This window comes from Micromys minutus (genome assembly GCF_963924665.1).
Source record: "Micromys minutus genome assembly, chromosome: 3".
NCBI classification, from domain to species: domain Eukaryota; kingdom Metazoa; phylum Chordata; class Mammalia; order Rodentia; family Muridae; genus Micromys; species Micromys minutus.
Window position 1 is genome coordinate 83794920 of NC_137972.1, and position 16168 is coordinate 83811087.

At 46.7% G+C, this 16168-nt stretch overlaps 1 protein-coding gene across 1 annotated transcript in view; it reads right to left on the minus strand.

Annotated features, from left to right (window-relative positions):
* Positions 1-16168, minus strand: part of CEMIP (cell migration inducing hyaluronidase 1) — a gene marked incomplete at both ends in the record, with an annotated part of 65838 nt that overhangs the window by 20349 nt on the left and 29321 nt on the right. Inside the window, 7 exons of the mRNA XM_080913865.1 lie at positions 1172-1303; positions 2077-2162; positions 5012-5140; positions 6928-6997; positions 7840-8045; positions 14562-14771; positions 15492-15667. Of these exons, the coding sequence (XP_080769991.1) occupies positions 1172-1303; positions 2077-2162; positions 5012-5140; positions 6928-6997; positions 7840-8045; positions 14562-14771; positions 15492-15667 (1009 nt within the window). The remainder of the gene's footprint in view (positions 1-1171; positions 1304-2076; positions 2163-5011; positions 5141-6927; positions 6998-7839; positions 8046-14561; positions 14772-15491; positions 15668-16168) is intronic.

A 16168-nucleotide genomic window follows, 5' to 3' on the forward strand; every position in this document is an offset into this window, starting at 1 on the left:
CCAAACATTCATCCTATCTTGTCTTTGGAAGATTTGGGTCATTTCTACTGCATACATTGTGAGAATTTTCAACTCAACACATCTTAAGACACACCTACTCACCCACACTTGCTCACTATGCTGAAGTCTAGGGCTTATTCACACTCTCCTTATCTATGTTTCTTTCCCTCCAAAACTACAATGTGTTATTCCAGTTGGCTGTCTATTTTACCACCTCTGGGAGTAACCTCTTCCATCCTTGCCTGTATCCATCCAGGAATACTAGAGACTCCCTAACTCCCCAACAGCCCCACTAGACTAATACCTAAAGATCTGGAAGAGATCATTCTGTCATCACCAGACCATGTCAACTCTATTTATAGGACCACAGCCCTGATACCAGCCAGACTGTAGGCTTCCTTAAACTGTCTGGTAGAGGATAAGAAGATGTGCCTCGGGGGCTGGAGAGATGGCTCAGCGGTAAAGAGCTCTTCCAGAGGTCCTGAGTTCAATTCCCAGCAACCATATGGTAGCTCACAATCATCTGTAATGGGATCTGATGCCCTCTTTTGGTGTGTCTGAAGACAGCTACAGTGTATTTATATATAATAAATAAATGAATCTTAAAATAAAAGATGTGACCCTATTGACAGGGTGGTTAATCATTTTCTTGCAGAAGGAGAACCATGTTTAGATCTTTTGGTTGGGCACAGAGTTTAACATCCTTAAACATAAAGTCTCTCTCTCTCTCTCTTGTGTGTACAGGTGCGCACACACACAGACACACACCACTTATTAGGTATAACTATGCAACTTAAGACACTCACTAATTGAGCTTCAATTTATCATCAATAGAGTTAGGATTTTGCATCCTTTATTTTAAAGTTTACATTCTTGAGAAGCACAGTGAGAAAGAAATAAAGTCAAAGTTTAGGCATACAGTGAGTGCCCAGGACCATGACTCCCTTTTCATTCCCTGCACTCATCACCCATATAGCCAGGAAACAGAGTCCCCATAAGTAACCACAGTGCCCAGCACTACTGGCAAATCTAACATGCACTGTGGGCTTTCTCCTTCTCCTGGTCACTGTCTGCTGTCATCTACACCTGCCTCTACCTTGCTCACACTTCAGTCTAGGACAAGAATGTTAAGCCTCTTTTGTGGTGGAGTCACCTCCCTTTCCAGACTCACCGACAGCTGTCCAGCCACACATCCCCACCCCGAAGCCAGGCTCCATGATCCTGGTTCTTGTAGGCTGTAAAGTGTCGGATAATGGCTGGCTCCCGGGGTTTCAGTGGGTCTGCATCCTGGTGAGGGCTGTACCTGGAGCATGGGAGGATAGAGGGAGTATTCTTTTCTGAGCTCTGTAAGCTGCTTCCCACTTACAGATCCAGATATCTCTGACTCAACAGATATTCATTGGCTATGTCATGAACAGCTCTGAGCTTCTCCTAGAGGCAGGAAGGAGGTTACATTTCCAGGGCCCTGCTCCATGCAGGAGACAGACAAGGGGTCCCACTGTTGCTAATGACCTTGAAGTTTTGACAACACTATTTTTGTCTTCTTTGAGATAGGTTCTCATTATGAAACCTTGGGTGAGCTACAACTCACTGTGCAGACCATGCTGGCCTTGATCTTGTAGAGATCTTCCTGCTTCTGCCTCTTGGGTGCATAATTAAAGAGCATGTACCACCACATCCAGCCTTGATAACAACATTTTAATAAGTAGCCTTTGGTCTCCAGCTAAGCTCTGGCTTTGACTTATCAGCCTGGCTATCAAATTCCTTACCATTAAAGTGACAGTAGATGCTTCCTTCCTGATCACCTTTGTATCCCTGTCCTTCATGTCACAGCTCTGGCCATTTCTCTGTTTTATGGCCCCGGCTCTGTGGAGGGATCTGGAAAGTTCTAGGAATTCCAGTCTGCCTTTAGCTACTGGAGCCTGGACTCTAATTCAGAGTTAGTTTAGACTTCTAGCACAGAACTGTATCTCAACAACTGGCTCAGTGCCAGCTAGTGAGAACAATGCATAACTGAAGAAGAAAAGGCAGAGAGCCAAGAGGTCCCAAGGGACAAGTTTTCCCAGGGGTTATTACCTGGCAGATATGATGGAGAGGAAGGGCCGCTTGTCCTTGGCTGAGGCCTCAGTGGTCTTGACTCCATTGTCTATGATCATGCCGGCCTGGGGACAAAGGACACATCAGCTACGACCACTGCCCACAGCCATCATCTTATGCCAGCCTAGGCAAATGTTTTTGAATATGTCCATAAACCCAGTGTAGCCCTTAGTCTGTGTTCGTGGATGTAGGGTCTACAGTGAGAGATGGAGAAAACCAGTGTCATTCTCTGACCAGATCTGAGAGAAGCAGGCCTGTGTGCGAGTGCACGCGTGTGGCGTGGTAGGGGTGGAGTGTAGATGAATAAACTAGGTTTAAAAAAGGATTTATTTATTTTATGTATATGAGTGCTCTATCTTTGTGCCAGGTGCATGCCAGAAGAGAGCATCAGATCACATTATAGACAGTTGTGAGCCACCATGTGGGAATTGAACACAGAACCTCTACAAGAGCAGCCAGTTCTCTTAACCTCTGAGCCATCTCTCCAGCTTCCATAAACTAGGGTTAAAAGTGTCTAATATGAAGCCATATAGCCAATTCCAAACTCACTCTACTTTGTGAAGTTCCTATTCTAGACTCCCAAACATGGGCTACCAGTGTACACTCAGAAATGTGTCACAGACATTCAAGCAAAATACTGAACTTGTCTCTCTTTCCCATCATGTGAGAGTCAGTGAATTCCTACAGCCTGTTCCAGCTCCTACTTGACTTGAGGAGAAAGGCTAACTTTTTTTTAAAAAAAACAAAAAAAACAAAAAAACAAAAAAACACAAACAACCCCCCCCCCCAAAAAAAAAAACAGGGCCTCATGTATTCCAAGCTGGCTTCAAATGTGTTATGTAGCCAAGGATGACTTTGAATTTCTAATTCTTTTGCTTTGACCTCTAGAGTGCTGGGATTACAGGTGTGTGGGATCATGTCTAGTCTGCACACAAACTCAGGGTTTCATGTACACCTGCCGGATACTCTTCCCAACTGAGTTATCCCAGCTCCGAGCCTGGTTTTCTTCTTTAGTGCCAAAGCTGTCCAGTTTGCAGACACAAGGTGGGTTGGAATAGAGGCCACCATCACTCCCAGATCCCTGTGGCCTTTTAGAAGGCTCATACTGGCTATGCCTCCAAGTTCCTATTTGTTCTCCAGCTGGCTGTAACTTCACAACAATGATGAAATGAACTTATGACCTTTGCTCTGTTCTCACGCACTGAGGTTGGCAAGTCCCCTCACCTCTTTGGCTAGTCATATCATTAGCAGTAAAGTTGGCTGATGGTATCTGCTTCATAGCGTAGCTGTGGTAACTACACAAGATGCCTCAGAAATGACTACCTGAGGTGGGTGTGGTGTCAGTGTTTCTGATTAGAAGCATCTAGGATGCAGACCCTATACTCTCTGCTCAGACTGTCAAGCTGGCCTAGCTGTAGATTCTTTCATTTCTCCCTGCCTATCTCAGAGGATAAGAGCCCCTCCTGCCTTCACAATGGCTAAATCATCCCACACACATCTATGTTCTTGACTCTGACTTGCCTTTCTATTAGAGATGTTACTTTTGACTGCATTATTCCCGTCCCATTCCTATTTCCTTCTCAGTCTTGTGGTCCTTCTTTCAAGTAGGAAATCTTGAGGGTCTATTAAATGGTGGGTCCCAACAAAAGGTCAATGTGTTTTCTGTCCTTTGACAGTGATACGGTCTAAGCATCTGCTTCTGCATGGGGCAGCACAACATCCAGCCACAAACTCTCCTCCACATTTCTGCCACTGCCTCTGGAATTGTCCCCCTGCTTAGTCTCTGAGGAATGACTAAGGAGGTGCCTTATCTCCCCTCCTCATGGCTCTCTCCTCATCACTGGCTTTTGTCCCCTTACCCCCAGATTTCAGCACCAGATCTGCTCTGAACATATGTTCCTTCTTTTTGGGTCTTCTCCCAGGCTCAATGTTTGTAAAACAGGTTTGGTTTGTGTAGGTGAATGCGGAGACCAGAGGTGGATGACAAGTGACTTCCATTGCTTTCTATTGTTGTTGTTATTATTTTGGTAGATGGTCCTGGAGTTCACTGGCTAACTGGCTGGCCAAAGGCTTTGTGATTTGCCTGTCTCTGCTTTCCCACCAATGGAGTTACAGGCATGTACTTTTGCTTTTGTGCTTGCACAGAGAGAACCTTAAATACTGAGCTATCTCACTTGACTCTGGATATCACCCATCCCTTTCTGACAGTCTTCTATATTATTAAGAATTAGACCAGATATAATCTTGCGATTTCACCATCTCTATGTCTTAGAGATACAGGGAGTCATCTTTATCTCAGCCTTATTCTAAGCCCTCTTAGTGTGTTCAATGGTACCAGTCTTAACTATTGCTTATATGGGAAGATTCTTGATATATTGAGGCCCCAGCCATCTCAGTTCTTCCTCTTTTGCTCTAGACCCTAGCTTGAAGCAAGGCTTGCATTGGTGCTCAGGAAAGGAGGGTGATAAAGGAAGTGGTCAAGAAGTTTCTCATTTTCTACCTACTTACTTAACACTGCACAGATGGAGCCACCTACTCCCTGGAAAGAAAGGAGAAAGTCTTGGATGCCATTGCCACTCAGAACCACATTCAACCTTCTTGTAGTTCATGCCCAGGTCTGATTTCAAAATCAATATCACTGATGCCCACAACAATATCGCAAAATCAAATATGGCGTCCAACCCAGCATCTTCTGGGAGTGGAAGCTAGGGTGAGGCACGCCTTGCTCCTTTGGCTGTACAGATGCTGTGATGAGGTACTGCCCCACAGGATCTTGTCATGAGTGATCTGCATGCTTTGAAAAGCTGCTCTGGACCCATAACAAGAATGCAGTTCTTCCAGACTCTAGCCATCCACAGGATGGGGCAGAGGAATGAACAGGCTGGCAGCAATGACACAGCACAGAAAGACTTACCCGGTAGTTGGAATGTGCTCGGTTGTTGTAGAATTTCCCCAGTGGAATGTGCTCAGAATAACCTGGGGAGTACATTCCCTCGGAGGGGCCTGTTGGCACATGGTGAAAAATGAACCAAAACCCAGTTTCCTGTTGGGACAGGGCACAGGAGAGAGACACAGAAATTAGTGGCATGAGTTTCTGATTGAGTGGCCCAGGAAGGGGTAGTTGATGCAGTACTGTGACCAGAGCAAGTCATCACCACACATATCTGAGTGGTCAAGTATTTGGACACCATACACCACCCAACACATCCACATGGTCCAGTGCTTGACTGAACATCACACAACCAAACACACCCATGTGGACCAGTACTTGGATAAAGAGAAAAGCTTGAGGCTACTATAATTTGTGGGGTTCACCTTGACAACTCTTCACATTGGCCTTTTCTCTGTCTGCTCTGATTGAGTTAGTGGGTCACTGCAGACATTAGACTACTGACTGAGAAATTCTGAAAGCAAATGTTAGCCCCTTTCCTTAGAGATCTGGAAGCTGAGGTTCAGAAAGAACAAGAGACAGGGTCAGGATCAAGGCCTCAAGCAAAACCAACAGAGAGGAGAAAACTGGGTTAGATCAAGGCTGTTGGAGCAGAACATGACACTTGTTGTCAATCTGCCACCACCAGCTATAAAGAGCTTTGGACACACAAAGTCTCCTGCCTTAGCTTCCACCCTAGCCCAGAGTGTACCCTTTATGTTAGAATCACTTGGTGTTAGCTTACAGCACTAACGACATACAACGTTGTCCTAGTCAGGGTTTCTATTCCTGCACAGACATCATGACCAAGAAGCAAGTTGGGGAGGAAAGGGTTTATTCAGCTTACACTTCCACATTGCTGTTTATCACCAAAGGAAGTCAGGACTGAACCCAAGCAGGTCAGGAAGTAGGAGCTGATGCAGAGGCCATGGAGGGATGTTACTTACTGGCTTGCTTCCCCTGGCTTGCTCAGCCTGCTTTCTTATAGAACCCAGGTCTACCAGTCCAGGGATGGCACCACCCACAATGGGCTGGGCCCTCCCACCTTGATCATTAGTTGAGAAAATGCCTTACAGCTGGATCTCATGGAGGCATTTCCTCAACTGAGGCTCCTTTCTCTGTGATAACTCCAGCTTGTGTCAAGTTGACACAAAACCAACCAGTACACAGGTAGTATTCTAAGGCAAAATGACTCATTCTCTAATGAATTACTGTAGATAAATTGCTTGGTACCCTGCGATGAAATGTTTCCCACAGGGTCATGTGTTTGAACACTTGGTCTACAGCTAGTGGCTCTGCTTTTGGAGGTTGTGAAATCTTTAGGAGAGAAAGACAAAAATAAAGGATGTAGGTCTTTGGAGGAGGGGCTTGAAAATTATAACCTAGCTCCACTTCCTGTATTCTCTGTTTTCTAAAAATTTTTTTTTATTTTAATGTTTGATGTGTATGAGTATTTGGTTCTTATGTATGTCTGTATACCACATATGTGCCTGGTGCCAACAGAGGTCAGAGGAAAACGTAGGATCTCCTGACACTGGAGTTATGAATGGTTGTGAGCCACCATGTGGAATCAAACTTGGACCCTCTTAAAAACCAATGCTTTTAACCATGCAGCCATCTCTCTAGCCCCTTCTACTGTTTCTTGATCCACCCAGATATGCACAAGCTCTCACTGTCACAGCCACAAGTGACTCTTGCCACCATACCTTCTCTCCTCCTATGAACTGTATTCCCTTATGCCACAAGCCAAAATAAATGACTTATTCACTATGCATCACCAGGGTTATGAAGCAACAGGCTGAACTGTTATTTAAAACCAAGTCTCAGGATTCCCCATCTCTAGTCACACGGATGAGTGGTCTTGAGCCTCTGCCAGCCCCGTCTTGCTTATTTCTGCTTACCTCGGACCCTGCAGCTGCACAGTTGATGAGATTGTTGTTGGGATTCGCCATCCAGAAAGTGGACACAGCACTGCAGGGAGAGGAGAGAAGCTGAACGTAAGGACCACAAGCACTCTCTTTGCTACCCGGTGGGAAAGCCCATGAGAGACAGCAGTATTAGTGGAGGCTATTGTCTGAGGCTTAAGAGATCACTGGCATATGTTTGTGACTTCACTTTCTCACCAAAAGACAGAGCATTTACACATGTGCACTGTTCAGGGCTGGAAAAGCAAGGCATGGTTTGTACTTCTGCAGAAACGTGTATTCAAGAAAGCACCCTGTCCAAGGGAGGTTGTCTGTGCAGGAAGAGATGTGTCTCTGTATCTGCCTGTGACTCTGTCTCTCCTCTGCATTTCTCTGTCTTTCTGTCTCCATGTCTGCATTTCCCCTCCATTTCTCCTTTTGTTTCTCTGCCTTTGTATCTCTGTGTCTCTCAGTCTGTTTCTGTTTTTCCTGTCTGTCTGTTTTCCTGCCTGTCTGTTTTTTGTTTTTTTTTTTCTATCTTCGCCTTTCTGTGTCTCTTTGTGATACCATGTCTCTCTCTGGTTAGAAAGAGATCACTGTGGTATTATGGGTACATATTGGGAGTTAATGTGGCAACTGTTTCCTGTTCACAAGATTCCATATGGTACAGAGCTACAGGTGAACCACAGTTCTCCAAACCAAACAGTGCTAGTGAGGCTTACAGAGGAGGGAAGAGGGAAGAGGGAGGAGGGAGGAGGGAGGAGCTACTCTTGGTACCTCACTCTGAGAAGCAGGCAGAGGTGAGAAGTAAGCTTTTAAGGGTCCTGAGGCGTGATGCTCATACCCTTTTCCCTCCCTCCTACAGACCCAAGTGTAGGGAATATCCCACTGTGCTATGTGCACACTTACTTGCAGTCCTGCCTGGGCTTGGGGATGTACCCTGGGTATGAGTCCTCTGTGATCACTTTGCACATCCTGCTATCCCGGTCCGATGGGAGGAGGGTCCCTGACTTAACAAGGAGGCCAAGGCAGTGGTCAAAAGTGTTTCGTTCCTCTGGTCCATCTTCAGTGAAGAAGCAGTGGCCCAAAGAATTATAGCCCACAACATCCTTGATCTGCAGGGTCAAGACAGGAGGTTTACTCAGTACTCAAGTGTGCACGTGTCTATATATTCATTCAACAAACAGGAAATAGTGTTGAGTTACACCAGGCCTGAGTAGCCTGGGGGTAATGACAACCTTGCCCTCAGGCAGGATGGGCAACAAGAGGTTGAATGTGCTTGATGAGGTTTGGTGGATAAGGATGGGGATAAAGTATCAGAAGTGGAAAGGTAGGTTCAAGGGAGACCCAGGCTTGGCTTCCAGAGACTATTCTGCTGAGGAGACAGCTTGCCAGGACTTCCTGAGGAGGGTCTTCAGGGCCAGAGTGAGGGGCAGGACAGCTCCTCCAGTAGGTAGGACCATAGGGGGCCTGTAGGACCTTTCATGAAGGTCTGAACTAATATATTTTGTTTTGTTTTGATTTTCCAGACAGGCCTTCTTTGTGTAGCCCTGGTTGTTCTGGAATTCTTTCTATAGACCAGGCTGGCCTTGAACTCATAAAGATCCACTGACCTCTTCCTCCCAAAACACTGGGATTAAAGGCATGTACCAGCACCACCTGGCAACAGTAGTCTACTTTTATGACTCCTCTAACCCAAGCCAGTTTATTAACCCACAATGCTCATGAGGACACCTTCGAAACCCAGGCTGAGAATCAGAGCAGGCTGGTAAATCCAGCTCCTGGGTCACCTTCCTGGCTAGAAAGTCAGAAAGAGCATTTTGAAGAGACACTGTGAGAGCAGAGTGTGGTCTCAACATCAGCACCAGGAAAATCTTACACCAGCCTGTCTGCCTGGCTCAGTCACTACCACAAAGCTATGGGCTTGACCTCCGGCATCCCCAAAGCCTCAGAATCCTTAGAGAGCCCTGTTCTGAGCCCCAATTCCCTGTTCACACCAGACTGACAACCGTGTCACTTCCACAGAGGCTCTGGTTTTGGCTCAAACACCCTAGAGATGCTCTCAGCTTACAAGGTACAGTGGGTGAGAGCTGGAGCCCTTTGCATATTTTTACTGTGTTCTTCCATTCCCCACTTGTCCAGTGACTTCATCCAATGAGATCTTCCCTGCTTTCTTGTGACCTCAGATCAACCCATACTTCTTAAGGAGCTGCTAGTGTACCAGGAACTGGAAAATCTGTACAACATCCAAATGCCCTTGGCACTGACTGAAATACCAAGGCCATTGCCCTTAGCCCTGGTGCCATTCACTACAAGTGACTGTCTTGCTCACTGCAGGACACTCAGTAACCCTGGTCTGTCCCTGCCAGGTGTCAGTATCACACACCACCTACAAGCAGTTTCCAGACTTCCATTACTCAGTGACAAGACTGTGTCTGATGGAAAAGCATTGATCCAAGGTGAGCAACCCAGGTCCTTCCAGGTGCCTACTCCCTAACTGCCAGGCTGTCTGTCAGCTGTTAGAACCACACCCACAGCAAACCCCTGCATGGCTGAACACCGGCTGGCCTCTTAGACCTTTAGTTTCAATGCAATCTTACAAGGTCCTCTTGCAAATTATTGCTTTTAGAAATGAGGGCGATGGGGCTGGAAGAAGCTAAGCAATTGTCCAAGGTCACAAAAGCTTAGTGGGCAAAGCCAAGGAGGGGACAATCGGTTTTTCAGGCCTGTGTATTCACTCTACCAGCTTACTCCGGTCTCCACACTGCCTGCTTATAACAGGCAAGCGTCTGCCTCTTAAAATGCGCATCTGCCCTTTAATCTTTGGTTTTAATCTTTGACAGGGCATGACCTTGAGGCTCATTCACTCCTTCAATGGGCATTTCAGTCAATGACAAGGTCACCCAGTGGGATGTTCCCATCTCTGCTAGTGAGAAATGAAAGCTTGTTATAAATAGTCCAGGAAGACAAGTCTGGGAGGGAATGTGGCTGCTCTTGCTGGCAGAGACTTCTAAGATCAAATTCAATGTCTGGCCGTGCAGAAGAGGAAACCATGCCCAGAGAAGGGATGTGGGGTATCCCAGGGAATTTATACTTTAGAGTCTGCTGTCTCCTGCTCATGATCTTTCTGATTTGTCCCTACCCATATGCCCTGCACTTCAGAGTTCTGAAAGTGAGTGAATGAGTTAGAGCCATTTTTCCTAACAAACACTTAAAGAAGAGCCAGCTTCTAAGACTTGTGAGAGGTACCGTGAACAGAAAAGGCTTCACCAGAAGGAAGAAAAACAGCTGCTGCTGTTGGAAGTCCAGTTCTTATACGTGTTATCGTGTGTCAGCCTTATCTCAGTGGACGCCACTTGAATTGAGTGTCCCAAGCCCATTTGCAAGGACATAACTCATATGTGATTCCCATCAACACCAGAAACAGAAACCAGTCCTTTGCTTTGTCATTTCAATGAGGCTGGTGGAGTCAGGAGAAAAGCAGAGCAAAAGCAAATAAAAGTCTAGAGCGGGAGATGAAGTGTAATTCACATCATTACTCAGTCACAGACTTACTGTCTGCTACACTGGGTATCCCTTGTGTAATAGAAGGGATGCTAAAAACATTTGTAGATTGTTTCTCCTTAGAATATTTCAGACAGTTGACTAATAGGGATAATGAGTGGATGGATGGGTGGATGGATGGATGGGTGGATGGATGGATGGATAGAAATGGATGATGGATAGATAAATGATAGGTTATAGATAAATAGATAGGGATAGTGGATAGATATGTTCGTTAGTTAGATAGACATATAGGTAAATAATAATAGGTCACATGAATAAATAGATAGAAAAATAGGAAAGATAGGTAGATAGATAATAGATTCATATATATAGACATAGCAACTGAAAGAGGGCCGTCTTTATATGCTAACCAGAAATAACATGTAAACCCTTCTGCTATTCTCTTTGAGAAAGCTAAAACTATATTCTCCCCTTTGTTTTTCAGCATTTCTTCTTGCCTGCTGATAGCTGTGGTCCAAGATTCCTGGAAGCTGTTTTAAGTCTTTCACTGTAGTAGGGTCTGATCGAGAGATTATAAAGGACAAAATTTCTAGGCTCTGCCTAGTAATAAAAGACAAAGAAACAGCTGTCAGGTATTGCTTCAACTAGTGTGACTCTCTATTTAGTTGTCACCAAGTCAGGGCTTTGTTGGGGGTTGGGGTTGGGGTGCTAGTGCTAGGGGAATCTAGCAGGAGGCAACACCAGGTCTGAAGACTGTTTTCGGTGTATGTCAAGATACATGATCACCCCAGTCTGATCTAGCTTCCATCAACAACCTGTATTCTCTAAGGATGGTGTTTCAATTAAACAAGCACATGCAGGAAGTGATTGGCTGACCTCTGGATATGCAGGGTTCCACTACAGATTCAATCAAGCTCAGACCTGAAATATTTCTTTTAAGGAAACTGCCTATGAGGAGCACGTACAGAGGTTCCTACACCTTGTCATTTGTCCTCAAACAATATGGAATGTCAACTGTTTATTAGGCATTTACATGAGCCAACAAGAGGGGCTTTTAAGTACAAAGGAGCTGGCCCATAGGCACTATGCAAATACCAGGTCATTTTCTATAGGGCTTGGAATGAAGGACACCCTTCAGGGCTTCCTGGTACCAAAGAGGGTGCTCTTTCTGCAGTCTAGGGTGCAAATGATATAATAATGTATGTCACTGAGAAGCCTCACAGCAAATTCAGTCCTTTTAAAAAGAAAATTACTTCCAAGCTTCTGACATTACTAAAAAGCTTAAAAATGAAATTCCTGAGGAGAAGCTGAGCTTGGAGCACAGGCAAGGGTCATTTGTTTTGAAGATCTTAATGAGTTTATGAATATGCAAATAGAAGTTGAGAGAGGAAACAGAACCAAACCTTACCTAAAAAGGGAAGGAATGTTTCCAAGGCTGTGGTATGCAGGGAAGGTAGGGAGGGGTGGGGGACAAGGGTAGGGGAGGGTAGAGCTTGCAAGGTTAGGGTACTGCCTGGGGGAAAGCATGTGACCTGGAAAGGGGCAGCGAGACCAGAGACTGGCATTCTCTTTCACTGGGTCAATTTCTGCTCTGCTCTGCTCTGGAGTCTTCTCTATCCTCTTCTTCATCTGTATTTCAGTCTCCCAGTGCAGCCCTGGACCAAGCTAGCTTTGAGGGAAAGGAAAGATGGTGTCTGGGTCCAACATCTGGGCTCAAGTGGGAAGGAGAGAAGAGAACAGCTAACCACTTGACACATTCAAAGACACTGGAAGGGAAGAGGCGGAGAAAATGGAAGCCTTTCCCACAATTCCCATGGTTGTGCAGCTGGCAAAGAGGATGCTGCATTTCCCTCATGGGCTCCAGTCATCTAGCAGAATGCCAAGCAAAAGGCGTGGCTCCAGGGATAGAAAGCTTAGGGACTGGCTTGCACCTGGAGCCATGCAGGGCACAGCCGTTGCAACCAGCTCGACACATCTTGGCTTCATAGCACAGGCATTTATAATAAAGATAAACTGCAAGCCAATCCTCAGAAAGGATGCACTTTCTTCTGCGCAGTATCCTAAGCTTTTAAAAAAGGAGGTAGAAGAGAGTAGAACTCTCACTTGGGTCTTTGTGCCTCTTGTTATAGGCAAGGAATATATTGATTGCCTTCCAATAATAGAAAAACAATGTTCAAGGTCCTGCCTAGGAGCTCGAAATACACATGAAGATGCTCTGAGCCCATTCCCTGTGGTCCTGCAGAACCTCTCCTTGGGGAAAGTCTCCCACGCTGTACCTGCTAGCGTCCTGGGGATAGTCAGTGCAGAGCCTCCTTCTGAAGGAACACTTTCTCTCAGTACCTGCCAGGGAGCCTGGGTGCTTTCTGCTACATCTCCAGAAGGACATCAGCAATGCTACTGTCACAGGAGACATTCCTACAGCTTCACGTCGTGTACTAAGAACAGGGACTTCGTGAGCTGCAAAAGCAGGGTGAGAGTGGGGCCCTGTGACCAGAGAAGGGCAGGCATTGCTAACAGGGCCATCCATTCACTGACACAGAGAAAGAGCAAAGAGATGCATGAACTGGACTATGGTTTGCTAAACTCAATGGCACTTTAGAGTCACATTGCTGAAAGCTGACTTCTGTGGGTACCAGGCAGTCACATGGTATACATACATAACATTCAATGTGAAAACTCTTACGGATAAAATAAAACCGTTTTAAAAATAAAATAATAAATGAGGGGACAGGAAGCTGCTTGAAGCAGGGGATGAGGGAAGCTGGCTCCCGAGGGTGGGGAGTATATAGGGGGGAAGAAGGAGGTGATGTGAGAGGCAGCCTCCTGGGACACTTAGGACTTGCTCAGTGGAACAAGGTGCTGAGGCTCCTCAGAGCTTCATACAGCAGCGAGGTGCCCTTCTTTCTAGTGTGCTGGGGAGCTTCTTGTCTGGGATCCATCCACTTCTGACCAGGAATTATGTTAACTCGCACACGCATACGCGCGCACACACACACACACCACTGTGTCCTCTGTACTCTAAAGCATAATAGTATGTTTGTCTCTATATGACCTCTTCTGGATCTGTTAACTGACCCCACCTTACCCCAAACATAGTCACCCACTGGTAAACCCATAAATTCAGGCAGCAAAGAAAAGCATGCAGTGTCGAAGGCCAGCTCCCACAGCAGCAGCATTCTGGAAGGCGTACAACGGTAAATTCCAAGAGCATTCAAAGCTAATCTGTAAAACTGACGGTCTGTCTGGGATACAGCCCTGCTGCTGCCTGCTTGGCCCAGAGAGCTAGAGACCTGGACCATCTCGATGGCAGGCTGTGCGATTTGGTTCCACCTTAGAAAGGCTGCAACAAGACGGCCTTCAGATCTATCTCGATAGCTTGGCCAGCAGACACAGTGCAGAACTGATTGGGGGTAGGTTCCTGAATGGCCACTAGATTAAGACTGAAACTGGCACCTCACCCATGTGGTATCCAGATGACAAGGGATCTGAGAGATGCTTCTTCCCAATTTGGCTGCTCGCATTGCTGGGAATTGGGCAGGAGGAAGTCTTCGCTAACAGCGTTGCACAAATCTTCTGTTTTGAAGATGTCCAGGGTTCTGCTCTAAGGGTTTGACTCTATTGTGGGGACCATCAACATATCTAATTGTCCCAGGTCAGATCTGGAAGGTGGGGTGGGTACCTTAATTCATTGCTTCTCCTCTCCCACCACAATCTCTTGACTCCCCCACCTCGCTGAGATAACACAGACTCCTGGCCCCAGCCCAGTTCCAGAAGGCTGTATTTCACTGAGGTACCGGCTCCCCGTGCTCTCCTGATGGCTGTCCCACATGCCTGCTCAGCTTCCCCAGTGCCAGGTGTTCTGTGGTAAGACCTGGACTCCCTTGAGTTGAGCTGCTTGTATTGAGTTGCTAGGTCAACATAGCCAGGACAATTTCACTCTCATTGTCGAGCTGAGCAAACCGAAGGTGATACTGTGTTCTTCAGGGCTCACAGAAAAGAAACGGAAGACCTGACCGATTCAGTACGTGTCCACATTTACACTGGAAGTCGGTGAGAAAGCACAGCACAAGGTCTCCCTTGCCCCGCGTGGCCTATGTGTGGACACCTTTTCTGCAGGCACTTACCAACAGACCGTTGGAGCCATGGACAGTGACACAACGGGAGAACGTGTGATGAATGGAGAGATCTCTGATGTATGTAGGCGGGTCATAGCCGCCCTGTTCATCCAAATCTCCAGCCAGGTGGAAGTGAATTGGGTACTGGCCCACCAGCTGCTGCCCCATGTACTTCAGCTCCACACCCTCCAAGTGGGCTGCTTTAAACCCCAGTGCAAACTGCAACAGGAAAGTGAAAATCAAAGGAAACCCAAGACAGCCCCTGATCTCCCCCCCTCCCACACTCCCCAACACTGTGCTAGCTGACCTGCATTCCCAGTGGACAGAGATATTACCTTCCTAGTGCTTTGTCACTGGATTTTACTGAGTACATCCTGGTTACTCAACAAATCAAAGAGGTTCTGTGCACATACATGGCTGAGAATGCCCGGTCCTTCTTATGCTAAGAAAATCCAGCAAGGCATTAGAGAATGCTGCAGGATAACAGACTGTTTGGATTGGGAAATGTCCAGGAAATGCTTTGATCTTCCTTTACCACATCCATAGCCAACTATGAGGAAGAGATAACCCTAAAATGCTTATGGGGTAGGGGTGACATAAAACATGCCCCGGGAGTGCTGGAGAGCAGAGGACTGTTGTTTACTGTGTGAAATCTGGGAAAGGAAGGGGTGCTAACAAAGGCAATATCATGAGCCTCTGCTCTGGGGACAAGCATGTGAGTGACAGATGATCACAGCACAGGGCTGCTCCTGGATATGTGCACGAAAACTGCTTGGGCAGAGGATACCTGCATCCCAGGAACTCAGCAGAACCTAAGGGTGCAGTTCTCTTCCTAACCCCGGCTCCACCATCCCTTTCCCGCCCACGAGTCTCTGTTTACAGCTAGAACCTCAAGTTTCCTCCTGTAGGGCTAAGAGCCTAAGCCAGGCACATTCCTACCTTGATGTGGCCCCCAAAGGTATCGAAGTCAAAGAAGTCACAGATGTGATTGCTGTAGGGGTAGCACCTGTCCTCCATCTCCCCCATTACCACAATGTTCCGAGTCAGGAGTCCGACCTCAGCCCGCATGTCTACACCATCAATCTCTTCCCCAATATGTAGGTACTGGGGTTTTCCTAAGGCACAAGAGGGTAGGGAAGCAGAATGGTAGGTGAAGTGTGCCCACTGGGCTGCTATCTAGTACCCCACAGCTGTAGCTTGCTCTTCACCAGACCCTCATTCATCTTGGGCCCCATGGCCCTTACTCCCACGATATGGAAGAGCAAAGCTCTGATACATGTAGTCACATGTTTAGGAGTAGAGCCACAGTTTATAGCTACTTGTACTTTGTTAAGGCCATGGCAGGTGTGGCCTTACTACTTGTCCAATAATATATAGTCTGCTTCTGGTTTTTGGACCTAGATTCTTTCATGAATTATTTCACACAGGGCCCCCCCAGAGGAGCTGTGCATCCTGACTTCCCTACAGTGAGGTGTGGCCACGGTATGTACATAGAAGTGACAGGTATAATCTTGGGTTGTCTCTCTGGTGGCCAACCTCACACAGCAGAGGAAAGCCACAGCTTAGAGATGGCAGAGCAATGAGAGAGAGGGGGAGAGGGGAAGGAGAGGGAGAGG